At 36.9% G+C, this 14,399-nt stretch overlaps 1 protein-coding gene across 1 annotated transcript; it reads right to left on the bottom strand.

The window, feature by feature from the left end:
* Positions 1-3,582: 3,582 nt before the first annotated feature.
* LOC131677908 (uncharacterized) lies at positions 3,583-14,032 on the bottom strand. The gene is made up of 5 exons (XM_058957999.1): positions 13,799-14,032; positions 13,453-13,647; positions 12,682-13,394; positions 5,848-5,916; positions 3,583-5,788 (listed from the first exon to the last, which is right to left on the bottom strand). The coding sequence occupies exons 1-5, from the start codon at positions 13,928-13,930 to the stop codon at positions 3,763-3,765; spliced, it is 3,135 nt and encodes a 1,044-aa protein (XP_058813982.1). The 5' UTR covers positions 13,931-14,032; the 3' UTR covers positions 3,583-3,762.
* Between the last annotated feature and the right edge of the window lie 367 nt (positions 14,033-14,399).

Here is a 14,399-nt window from a genome sequence, read left to right as displayed (position 1 = left end):
TTTTGGTAACAAAATATAAAAAATTTAAAAAATGGGTTTTTTCGCAATTTTTATTTTTATCATAAATTTTTGTTTTTTTGAAATATGACAACATTTTTTCAGTGTATATTTTTTTCGGACAGAAGTATTCATTCCCTGTAACTTGTTCTCAGATAGTTTTGCTGTATAAAATACAGTAATCGAACAATTTTTTTTTGAAATTCATACACGTAGAAACGTTTACGCCCTTTTGAAAAATTACTCTTGTATCAAAATATTCCAATTGCCAGAGAATATCATGGAGATTCATACAGCGAACACACCTGCAAAGTTTCGTTCGAATCGACGATGGTCATATTTTGCGGTCGGCCGGTTTCTCATGGAATCCCTCTATAAGAAAAGGGTTAACTAAATTTTTCAAAACCTATGGGACACTACGCTTAATCGTATACGACAACGAGCCAGCCCTTAAGTCTATAGAAGTTCGTGGCCTCTTGCATGACTTAAATATCGAAATATTCTTCACACCACCTAACCACAGTGAAAGCAACGGTACTGTTGAACGATTTCATTCAACCATAGCAGAAATATTTCGCTGTAACAAACCAAATTACGAAGATCTAAACATTAAAGAAATATTTAACATTGCGTGTACACTGTATAACAACACAATTCACTCTGCAATAAAACTCAAACCTAGGGAAGTTTTCTACGGGTTGAAAGATCAACAAGAAAGACCCCTCAATATAGAATTAATAGTAAAGGCCCGCAACAAACTCTATGACGAGGTTATGCTCGCACACAATAGATCAAAACTAAGAAATTTGAAATATCATAATAAACACAGAGAACCAGAACCGGAAATAGAACCAAATGCCATAGCTTACAAAAAAATTCAAGGCATCAAAAAGAAAACAAAGTCAAAGTATTTACCAGTCCGAGCATCAGAAAACAAGGGTAGAATACTTGTAGATGACTCTGGCCGGAAAATACATAAAGATAATGTCAAAAGAATTTAACAGATTTTGTACTTTCAGAAAACGAGATGATCGACGCCTGCAGAATCCTCCTGATTTGCCTCCTGCTCACTCTTCCCATCACACCCTATTCACAGTCCATCCAGATACATGACATAACAAATAACGCAGGTGCGTTGCTTCTTCAAAGAGGGGAGGGAAGAATAATAGCGGGGTATGATAGACTTTTACACATAATCGATTTCACAAAATTTGACGTGTCTGTCGCAATAATGAAGAACGTAATAAGTCAGATAAAAAATTCTACAGATTTTTCAGAAATAATTCTAACTAAATTAACTGAAATAAAGTTCATCCTTAGTACCTTGCACGACAGACCAAGAAATAAACGTTCAATTAACGTATTAGGAAGCATAATAAAAACGGTGACAGGGAATCTAGATGCTGAAGATATGAACATAATTAATTCTAATTTAGATAACCTCAGGAGAACAGAAAATGTATTATACCAGCAGAACAATAGACAAATAAAAATAAATTCTAAATTCTAAAATAGACTCAATATGATTACCGATGGTTTCAGAAACCAACAAAATGTACTTAATAAAATCATTGACAACGAAGATTATGTTATAACAGAAAATCATAAAATTTCAATTATTTTTCAACTAGACTCCCTTCTGAACACACTAAAATCAATTGAATATTGTATAATGTTAGCGAAACTAAATATTGTCAGTAAAACAATTTTCACACCAAAAGAAATAGAAATAATAGCGCAGGAAATTAAAAACCAAGGCCTAGAAATCCACGATGCAGACGAAGCATTCAACTATCTGACAACAACCATCTTCTACAAGGGACCAACACTCATCATCAGCATCAACGCCTACTTTCTGAAAGATATAGAAAAGTCATCATCGAACCCCTACCACTCCTGAACCAAACCGTTAAACTAACGCACAACACGGTTTTCATTAACCCGACACAAATACTTGCAGTAAATTCCAAATGCCAAGAATACAACAGAGTGACAATCTGCGAGAGGAAACAATTGATTGAAATCAGCGATGATCCTTGTGAAGCTCCACTCCTAAGAGGCCAACACGGAAAGTGCCATTTATCAAAAAAACCTCCGTCATCAGAAACAAGACCACTAACCCCAGGAACACTGTTGGTGATATCCGTTCACCAAGACGTACGCATCAACAGCACCTGCGGCATCAGCAATAGGACGTTAACCGGAATCCACTTGGTAACGTTTCATAATTGCTCACTCCACATTAGGAACGAGCTGTTCGAAAATTTTGAACTACGGTTCTATCAACCAACAATTTTGCCACTGCAATCAGGCAAAATACAAACTATGCAAATAGAGCGGCACGTAAACATATCAGAGGTACACCAACTCAACATAGCAAACAGAAACCGCCTCGAAATAGTTAACGTGGAACACCGACTTGGATTTTTATCGCTTAGCACAGCAGTTGTCCTCATTTTCGCATTGTTGATTTTTATACTTGTTAAATATTACCAGTTTACAAAAATAGAAAATTGCTCGGGACGAGCAGTACTTGAAGAGGAAGCAGTTAAGCGCGAATCCGCCCTAACGACCATAAATGACAACTCGACCAAAAGCATCGTAGCAACACCCGAAATAGCTGAGCCAGCGTCGCGTACATGGGACACGCGTGAACGGACCACCGCCACCGTTACCAGGTGCAAGATCAGCAGTTCTAGGAATCAAGCTAGAGACTCAGGTGTTCGATAAACATTCAATGAATCAGTCTTTAGTGTGCTGTCGAGTAGGTTAGTTCAGTTTTACTTTTTAAAAAGAAATTTTCCAAAGCAGAGACTTTTACTTATATATATATATATATATATATATATATATATATATATATATATATATATATATATATATATATATATATATATATATATATATATATATATATATATATATATATATATATATATATATATATATATATATATATATATATATATATATATATATATATATATATATATATATATATATATATATATATATATATATATATATATATATATATATATATATATATATATATATATATATATATATATATATATATATATATATATATATATATATATATATATATATATATATATATATATATATATATATATATATATATATATATATATATATATATATATATATATATATATATATATATATATATATATATATATATATATATATATATATATATATATATATATATATATATATATATATATATATATATATATATATATATATATATATATATATATATATATATATATAAAGATTATACCTAAGTATTGTTTGCAACAGCCTCTGGGCCTTTTGATTTGAATTAGTATATGGGCCCTATTCTCACAGTCACGTCACTTAGTGACTAGAAGAAAATTTCCTTCTAGTCACTAGGTGACGTGACTGTGAGAATAGGGCCCTATAATTAGATGAGACGTTGGTAATTTATGAACAACAGCTAAATAAACACGTAATTCCAGAATAGAAACAGTTTTACAACCCGGCTTATCACCCTATATATGCTTATGGGCTGTGACATTGTACTTGTGAACTACGTTTATGTTTCTTATTATATTAAAAACTGGCAGTTATATAAATTTCCAGTAGCGCATACGCATCCATAAATTGCCTCCTCACTCTTGCAGACATTTTTTATTTGTTTTCGATACAAACGCAAATATCGCAAAAAACTACACAACACCTCACCAGACGAATAGAACTCTGGTATACTCAACACTAGACAATCTTAGTGCTGGTTTGGCATTTGGTACTATTTGCTAACAGCCGAGGCGACTCACGCCTCGTTCGACTGTCAGCATTGCTGACTGCCCCCGATGATGCCAGGGTTAGCTTAGAAAGTGGTGTCGCCTTCAAGGGCGTTTGCTGTCGACCACTTGAATGAAAAAGTTTGTTTTCTCTACCATCTGGAGTTTTCACTAAGCGTCTGGGCGAGTTTCTCAAAAATTGCTTCCTTATGTGGGGAGTTGTGTTGCCCAGGTTATGATTCGACGAAAAACACACACTGATATCAGAGTTGACGGATAATAACTTTTTCGAATTATCTTGAAGATTCCGTATAACACAAGGCGAATGAAAAACTTTTGTAGCAGACGATTTTCCAACCAGTCGCAACTTCTCTCTACGATTTATTCCACCGTGGGGTGATTTCGTACATGCACGCTTCCGTGGTGTTGAACGTTGCGGGCTTTTCCCACCGGTTGTTGAACTTTTAACCTTCTGCAATTGTCGCAACTGAAGTTTATCCGAAACATTCATAGGTGGCGTCGAGTTTTTGCTTATATTCGGGTTATGTTTTTGTAGAAAAATACTGCTTTGTCGACGATTATTTTGGGAATGTAATTGTGTTGTTTTATCGGTAGTACTTTTGGTTATTAATCCATCAAACAATTTTGCTTTTGCCATAACCATCCCAGCATTTTGGCTACGTAATCGTGCGATAGAGGCACGGCCTGATTGTAGTTCTTGTAATGGAGTCAAGTGAGTTTTGAGCAAAACCGTGTTCAATCTTCCTGGCGTTTTCGGTGGCAGCATTGGTGTTTTTCGAGGAGGAATCTCGGGTGGTAACATTGGAGTTCTAATTTCGCCTATATCAATTCTGGTTACAAAATGTGGGGTTACATTCGTAGAACTATCAACGGATCTAATCGGAGCCCGCCTAGAATCAATTTTGGATTCTGGTGTTTTGAAAAGCTCTATGGTAGTACCTTCAGTATCCGAACTTTGTACAGATGTTCCCGAGTTATTGAAGAACCTTTGTGCACAGGTCCATTTATCTTCTTGTTTCTCCTCGTCAGTAATATTTTGTACGTAGCTTGGCGACTCTTCGTCACTTTTTTTACCACGCCTCACCGGACTTACTTCAGGATGCTTAAGACCACTTTGAACAGTGTTTGGTCGCCCTCTTTTGAGGTTAGTTTTCGGATAAAACGATAAATCAGATGTAGCTGTTATAATTGGTTTAGTACTCGGTCCCAAATGCCACGATTGATTCCTCGAAAGTCGAACACTTTCTCGGGATCGACGACGTATGGATCCAATCTTGCGTGCACTCGGTGACCGCATTACTTTTTGTTCAGCACTGCGTCGAATTTTTAGCTCTCGACTTAAGCGCTTCGCCAACTGGTCTGTACTAGAACAGCTAGCTTCGATGGGTTCTGTATGTTCTAGTATCTCTTGATACTTATCCGCCACGCGATTGATTGTGTCTATCGCATCACTTCCGCTAGTTTCCACATTACTGATTATCATACCAAATTCCTGTGATATTCGTGTTTCAATTGCAGAAACTCTCTCCTTGATCGCTTCATATTCACTTTTTGGGATTCGCAAAAACTCTTGCTCATCAATATCATCTACCTTAGTGTTCACATCATCATTACCAACATCGTCGTCAGCGAACAAAGTTTTTCCTCTTAGCAGAGGCTTTCGAAGCGCCTGGGCCAATTTGCAACCATGTTGTACATCAGGTGTGTTGAGATTTGGTAAGGATACTACTGGCGACAGCCCTCCCATGTCACTCTCATTATCTTCTACAGTTATGTTACCGACTTGAACTTGATCCTTTGAAGCATTACGGTTGGGCTTTTTTCGAGCCCAGGGTGCCCCAACAACGCTCCAGCGTCGTTCCATGGGCTTATTATCAATTATGGATGTTACTGAAGAACAGGGCACTAATCGAGAGTTTTCCTTACTGCTTTTGTTTTTATTCCCTCCAAGGCTCAAACGAGACTTTTTAGCCTGTCTGAAAAGAAACATGTTTGTCAATACTAAGATTCAGTAAATACAAGTCACAGGTCTTACTTTAGTATTGCTATGGGAGTATATGGCAAAATTTCCTGACTATCTGGTAGCGATGAAACGACTTCTTTCCTAGAGTGGAAACAATATATCAATATTTAATAAACTTGAGTTTTTCGTGTTTCATAAGGAAGATAAAAACTGTAATAGATACTATACAGAATCTGTACGAATAAAATTTGAAAAAATCTGTTTCTTTTTGGATGAATTTGTACTTGTGTTTACTTTGTTTTCAGCAGTTTCTAGAGGATAGTTATTCAAAGAGTGAAACAAATCTACCTATCACTAAAAAGTCTATAGCCTCTATGCTTGAGTACAGTAGTGGGAAAACTCAAACTCAGTTGCCTGTTTCTGCTTGAATTTAACGAAACAAAAATTCAGTTTAAATACCTCCCTCATTCATTCACTTCCAAATTGACTGAAGTTTTACGCAGATCCAACGCTTGAGTGCAAAGCATTCATTTGCTGTTTTTTTTGCTCGATAATCCCCCTGCATTTTTGCTTGAAAACCATCAGAGCCAGTACAAAAACAAAATTCAGCTTGCTACTGAAATCGAAATTATCTGAATGACTGCGCTGCAGTAAACGAATGAATGATGAAGCAAACAAACGAAAAATCCCATTCAGCGGGGTTGACCCGAAGACTCCCATTTTCGAGAGCGATCTCCGCGCTTTACATTGAGGTTCAACTGAGAAAGCTTGGAAAAGTGGCCATCTTGGAAAACGAAAAAAAAAGTTTTTTCTCACACCGTCGCCAAATTCAATCAATAGTACTCTACTAATACTAATACCCCTAATACAATTGTAATTGATTCTCTGCAAAATATTTAAAAAGTGTATGTTGTACATTCTCTATTCCTTGGGTTCAGAATTATTTTGACTGACTAATCCTTCATTACAAGGTGACCAAGATGAGTCCACAAAATATTTCAGATTTCGTGTGCAAAACAAGGATATCGAAAAACAACTCAAATTTATTAAAACCTAAGTAAACAAAATATTTCGCTATTCGCTTCAGTTGAAATTTTTCGTTCTATGAAGTCGTTTGAAATGGTTTTTTTTCGAGAGTTGTCCTACTGGAGCTGTAGAGCTAGGTTCTCGGAAGGGCTCCCCGTCAGAATCACATACTACAATTTGCAGACGAGACAGGCAATGTCGTCCACTAAAACACTGCATTAGGCCAATTGTAGCGGGCCGTGATTCTGAATGTGATATTCATTGTACGGTTCAGGTATGTGCGGGCGTAGGGACTCGCGATCGCGTGTATCATCGCGAAGGGCTCGAACATTTGTACGTTTGTATGTCGCGTGTGCTAACGTGTATGTAACTTCGCGTGTATAAATTCTATTTCATGACCGTGTGCCTTTCGCATATTCGCGTGTGTTCTAGAATGATCGGGCGCGGACCGTGAATCTGATACTTAATTTTTTGTGTACGGTTCAGATTCCAGAAGAAAGTGGGTTCTTCCATATCATTAGAGTTCCCAATCATGTCGCCGTAGAACGCGTGGTCTAGTGGATATGAGCTTTATTTTTTTTATTGGTCCAACTGAATGTATGGACCTAAATTGCTAGAATGAAGGCTAAAGATTTCCGGACGTGACCGATTCATGATCGCGCGTGTTTTCGGGTTCGTGTTTGAGACCGCGTTTGTAACTTTGTAAGTACTAAAACGTTCACACAATTGTCAGAGTGTTATCAAGTTTACGCGATCGCGGGCATAGGTGTGCGTAGATGATCGCGAAGGGCTTAAGTGTTCGTATGTTGACGTGTTTGTCGCGTGTGCTCGCGTGTATGTGACTTCGCGTGTATAAATTCGATTTTGAAACCCTGCGGCCATTCATATATTCGCGGACCGTCATTATGATCTTTAGTTTTCGGTGTACGGATCACATTCTGACAGGGAGAGAGTTACCCCATATCACTAGAGTTTCCGGTCATGTCGCCATGGTACGTTTTGTCTAGTGGATATGGGAGTTATTTTTCAATTTTTTTTATTAATTAACAAGGACCTTTGTTGGTACCGAGAATAGAGACTTCCGGACGATCCCGATTCATGATGGCGCGAGCGCGGGAGTTTGTAGGTTGACGCTTGAGATCGCGTTGGTAAGTTTATGAGTGCTGAGATTTTCACCTTATCACCGGGTTGTAATCATGTTTGCGAGTTCGTGGGCGTAGGTCGCTTGGAAAATCGCGAGGGGCTCTAACGTTTGTGCGCTGACGTGATTTTATAACTTATTCTCCACAGCGATATTTACTGATGCTGTTGCATAAGTTTTGCAAAAACATAATAGTCTACGACAATTTTGAGATAATTTTGGTAATTTTCCAATCAACCAGTACTAAATTTTCTTCTCGTACAGGAAGAATGCGAGTACATACTTGTCTCTTTTTAACTCATTAGGTAATAAAAAAATAATTGGTTGTGTACAGGACATGACCATGGTGACATTAAAAATATAGCTTTTCGCAAGACCGTGCAATATAATTCGCGACTGAATTTGAATCTCATTTCAGTGCTGCAGACCATAAAATCAATACTAGAAACATGCTACGACTTGTTTAAGTTTCGTTTTGTGCTCCCATATATTACAATTCTCTCTATAATCAATTTCTAAAACCAAGTATAATACCATACTTTCTGCTATAGTTTTAAGTTAAACGTTGGTTTCAATTAATCGATTATCTCCTCCTCTTGGCATTAATCGATTACAATAAGTAACTTTGTGAAAAATATGCAGAAATATTCAGACTGGATAAACTGGAGAAAAATAATGTTGAGTCCAGTAACGCTTCCGACATGACGTGGAATGAATTTTAAACTTAAAAGAACACCCGCTCAAGCTGCTGCTGGGGAGAGTAAATTATAGCTTTAAAATTTTCACTGTTATAGATTTTTATGTTATAGAACTGTCAAAGTTATGAATCTGAACATGAACCACACCAGAACGTGTCCTCAGGTTGTTACTTAACTCGAAAATATTTTTCCCAACCTATCAAACCGGAGTGTATGTGCTGAATACTCTTTGTATATAATCAAAACACAGTCTAAACATTTTCCGAAAGAAGCTACAAAGAGTACGGCAGCGTATACCAGTTCGAAACAAAAATGTTTGTAATAATAAATCCAAAACCTTCGCTAGGGATGTGATTGTTTGCGTTACAATTCCGCTTATGAACTCCTATATTACACAACGCTGCTGAGTATACCCTAAGAAATTTGATTGATATACAATACTAATGCTTGAAAACCTGTGATAACAATAAAAATCGATTAGTGCTTTATTCTAATCAGTTGGCATTACTGTTGGGTTGACTACCAAGAATCGCTATAGATTAGCCTCTCAAATTCTTTTTCGAGAGTTGTCCTACTGGAGCTGTAGAGCTAGATTCTCGGAAGGGCTCCCCGTCAGAATCACATATTACAATTTGCAGACGAGACAGGCAATGTCGCCCAATAAAACACTGCATTAGGCCAATTGTAGCGGGCCGTGATTCTGAATGTAATATTGATTGTACGGTTTAGGTATGTGCGGGCGTAGGGACTCGCGATCACGTGTATTATCGCGAAGTGCTCGAGCATTTGTAGTTAACGTCTTCGATCGCGTGTGCGTTTGTATGTCTCGTGTGCTGACGTGTATGTAACTTCGCGTGTATAAATTCTATTTTATAATCGTATGCCTTTCGCATATTCGCATGTGTTCTTGGATAATCGCGCGCGGACCGTGAGTCTAATATTTTATTTTTTGGTGTACACCGGATTTTGTTTTTGCACGCACTTTTTTTGCACGACTTTTTTGCACGGTTTTGCCAAATAACACGATTTTTATGTATAAAATACCTATTTCCATATACCAGTTTAATGATTTGATCATCCCATGAAAAAAACCGTGCAAAAAAAATCCGTGCTATTTCGAGAAACCGCGTAAAAAAATCCGTGTTATTTCGAGAAACCGTGCAAAAAAAAAATCCGTGTTATTTTGAGAAATCGTGCAAAAAAAATCCGTGTTATTTTGAAAACCCGTGCAAAAAAAATCCGTGTTATTTCGAGAAACCGTGCAAAAAAATCCGTGTTATTTCGGAAACCGCACAAAAAAAATATTTTTAATTGGCATTTAGTAACAGCAGCTGAAAATAAATGGCATTGGATATTTGCAATGCAAATGGGGATGATCCGCCAATGTGTAAAAATCGCGTATTTTTCAATTCAAAAACGAAATTAATTAAAACAATGTTTTGAATATAGAAACTAGTGCTTTCAGCCTCTCAAAGCGTTTGCCACCAAAAATATTATTGTACACATATGCATACACCTTATGCAGATTATCTTGAATCTGTTTTGCGTTTGTCAAATCTGCCACTCTTTTTATTCTTATCCGGACACGCTATTTTTCCCTTTGGGGCAGACCCTCGAAATCAGCGCATGTACATAACTCGTACCTAACGCTTTGCCAATGCCACATTGTTTTGATCAAAAATCTGCCATCTGTTAAAAAGAATCTGTAATCAAAAATAGTGAAAAAAAATCTGTGACATTACGGAAAAATCTGTCTACACTGATAAAAATCCGAACGTTAATTCTATTTGCTTCAAACGACTTAAAAACAATATGAAGAAGAAATCTCGACAAACATATGATTACGGCTTAAAAGCCAACTGTCAAAATTCTCTTTGAAAGGAAATTCCGGACAAACATTCACGACTAATGTGGCTACGCCACGTCACTTCAAGTCGCGTGCTGTATAACATCGCTGTCGCTCCGTCGGACTTAAACTATTTTATAGCCCCTATGCTTGAGTAATCCGGCCAAACGAGTGGATCACAGGTTTGCTTGCGAAGGGCCGCCGCTTCCGGCTGATATAAAGAAAGATAATAAGGATAATTTTAACTATTGAAGCATTGTATAGAAAACCAAAACTCCCTGGCGATCATAATAATAATGGCCAAAACAATACATACGTCGGATGGATCGCATTTCTACACTATACTATACTAAAACGTATGTCATAGCAAAGAATTCATAATTGCAGTACAAAAATTTAGAAAATGGAACTCAAAAGAACTGCTCATATTTAAATAAGGCCATATCAGTTATGAAATGTTAAAAATTCTCTCGAAATACAATCAATATTAGGTAATAGATAACAAAACATTATTATTGTTGCTTAGTGCAGCTTTAACCTTATGGATCATTCACCTGATAAACTATACATTCCTGTTATGCCAAATGACTTTCAGTGAGATCATTTAGCAAAATTATGCCAAAGGTCCGTTATGCCAAATGACCGTTATGCCAAGTGTCCATTATGCCAAATGGCCCGCTCCCTCGATAGTCATAATGTTGTTCCTTTGGCATAAACGCAACAACTGATTCAAATGATATTTTAGATTTTAAAATGACACCCAGATAGTAGAGTAAGACATTTTTAATGTTAAAAGCGATTAGAGTGCTTTAAAATGTGAAGCAATCACTTTGATTCCAATCTGTCTGGTTTGTCTCTAAGACCACACTCTCTTCTCCCCCTAGTCAGTAAAAATCTCCGGGTCAAAATCTCCGGGTGCTTTATGGTTACAAGGGGATGTCAATTCTTCTGGTATCTGCTTGGTTATGAGCAGGGATGCCAACGGTACCGATAAACTACATTTTTTTCGGTATATTTACATTTGCACAAGCCGTACAGCCCGCTACAGCGACGTATCACTACAGCTCTTGCCAGAACGGTAACCAAACCGAGTACATTTTCCCGTACAGCAGTAGAATACATTTTTGTTTTGTTGCTGTACTCCGACTGCACGGTGAGAGTGTGGCGTAGTAAAGTTTGTTCTCTCGCTTTGTACATTTTTCTCTGCATAGTCAAAGGGAGAGGCCCGCACACGAAAGCGTTGATGCCGGCCGTGGCGTAAATGAGCCGCATTCATTGTCGGCATTTTTGAATAAAAATATTAAAAAGATTGAAAATATTAAAAAATGTAAAATAAGGAAAGAGAAGCTGTACCGCTCGCGTCTGGTGGCTGTACTGGGGACAGTAGTTTTTTGTCATGTTACTGCTTTGCACACAGGCAGCCGTACCGCGCTGGGCGTCCTGCAGTAGCGAATGACAGCAGCATCGAGAGAGAAATGAGAATGTAGGCAGAAAAATTACAGCCGCAGAAAAGGTAGGCATTTTGCATCCTTGGTTATGAGTAGATCACAAGTTTGTTTGCCCTTTTGACAAGCTGCATCACACTATACCTTTACCCTAAACATCACTTTCTCATGCGCAATACCACTGTTAGCAAAATTCGTAGAAACAATTCAATATCAATTCGTCAAAAGGGCGAAAGTTTTTTTATAAACAAACTTGTTTCACTCATTAGTCAGCTGCAGAGTGGAATTTCATGAAAAATATGCGTTAATGTAAATTTTTACCCTTCGTAGAAGTAATTTCAATTGCTTTCTGCTTTGAAATTTTAGTAAATTAAGAGGAACCATCAAAATAAAAGTTTGTTTACAAATCTTATTCGCCCTTTTGCAAATTAAATATTGAATTCATTCTTTCCAGTTTAAACTAATTCAAAGCTTTCGCGTCGGTCTGTATTCATTAATCGATGGAAAGAAAATTTCCAAAATACAACCGAATTTTCAAAAACGCCGCAATGCGGACCGTGAAGTGTGAATCTCTTGAACGGTAATGCAAATGCAGTACATATTCAAATGAGCAGTTCTGAGAGCATATACCGCTAGCTCAACACACTCGTCTTTACATCATATTTCGGATCAGAACCATCCAATAGGAAAGCACATTTAAATTTGCTAGGTATGTAAGAATAAGGTTTCATATTGGTAGAACATACTCACTTTTTTTTTGCACTGAACGGCATCCCATCAGCAACCTTGCGTTTCTTGTTGAACTTATTAAGACACGGAGTAGCAATCGAAACTGTAGTATCTGTATCAATTAATTCATCGCTTTTGTCTAAACTCTCTGACGATCCAATGGCCCCAACAATTTTTTTCAATCCATGAAACATTCGAGTCAGCGAACCACTTCTTCGTTTCTTTTTCTTTTTATCCGTCATGTTCTGAGCCATCATGGTACCATGCTGATCACTTGACTGACGAACTCCACTGATTGTGTCATTGAGCTTTTCAAGAACAGGCCCCGGAATTACTCCGATCTGATGAGAGTTTTCAATCAACAGTTGTATAACTTTTACGTGACTAGTCAGTCGCTGTTGTATCATCTCTGCTATTGGCATTAAGTTGGGTGTCAATATTATGGCCAAATTTTCAATTGTCATTTTGTTGCTATTTGAATGGAGTGAAACAGTGTGCAAAAATTGCATGAAAAACGCTAACGTATTTAGTGTTATCGGTGGAAGTAGCAAACAAGTAATCATTAGATCATACACTTTATGCTCGCCTGACAACAGGCATCGAATCAAAGCTTCTTGAATATTCCCAGTAGGTAAAATAGGTTCCGGAAGATCCCGAAAAAATGTTTTCAAAATATTGGCAATATCTATAACGTGGTAAGATTTCCCCAGTGGCTTTCCAGTTTCTAGGCTGGCCTAAAAAGATATCCGGTGAAACAATTTTCTGTTCGTATTGGGTTTAATGAGTGCAAACCTTAATCTCTTGTTGTCTTTTAGAAGATCCCGCCTTCCGAAATAAACCCTCTGTGTTGACCTGCTCCAAAATTCGCTGACAAGCATTCGAAACAAAAAGAGGAACCTGTGCTACTCCTCCATTTGCAAGAATTACATCGGTCAACTCTAAAGTATAGAGCGGAACATTGAAAATTCTTTTACATCGGATCTTTTCCTACAAAGAGAAACACTGGATTTTAATGAATTATTACATTAATTAGTAATTTATTTATTAACAACGCAAACTCGAGTTACAAAAAATAATTAATAGTATTGTAGTATTATCGCGTTACCACGGCTACAACAAAACGGTGAAACAAGCATACCTGACCAGTTCTCGTTCGTTTCTCTTTACGATACTTGATTCCATGTCCTCGTAATTCATTTACTATTACGTTGAATATTTCTTCTTTATTTTCAATATCATTTATAAATAGTTTTGTGCCCTGTTTATCCATTATTTATAAGCGCATATTTACTGGTTTAAAGTAATAATATTAAAATAACGCACCGATTTTTCGAGCATCGATAAACAACATGAACCAAGTCAACGGTCACCGAGATTGATAATTCGATCGTTAACCCACAAAAGGGCCGAAATCACACTACACGGTAAAAAACCAAATCTAGAGAAAATTTTCAATAGGACGTAAGTAACACTGAGAGCCTCTCTTTGTTTACTTTCTCTTTCATTTATTACGACGTCATTACAACACTTTGCACTAATTTTCCAGTACATATCGAAAGCCGACGGTTTCTACTAGAATATTATGCAAAGAGTACGACATAGATCTTTCATTAGGGCTTAAATCGCAAATGTAAACAAACTGCGTTTTCGCTATTATGACATTATGCAACAAAAATACTACCAGATTGAGGTGAAAATTAGTTAAAATGGTTTTGGCTCGATTTATAATTAAAGAAAAC

Source organism: Topomyia yanbarensis, chromosome 1 (genome assembly GCF_030247195.1).
Source record: "Topomyia yanbarensis strain Yona2022 chromosome 1, ASM3024719v1, whole genome shotgun sequence".
NCBI classification, from domain to species: Eukaryota; Metazoa; Arthropoda; class Insecta; order Diptera; family Culicidae; genus Topomyia; species Topomyia yanbarensis.
The sequence above is the reverse complement of the archived record's forward strand: the minus strand, read 5'-3'. Positions and strand labels throughout refer to the sequence as shown.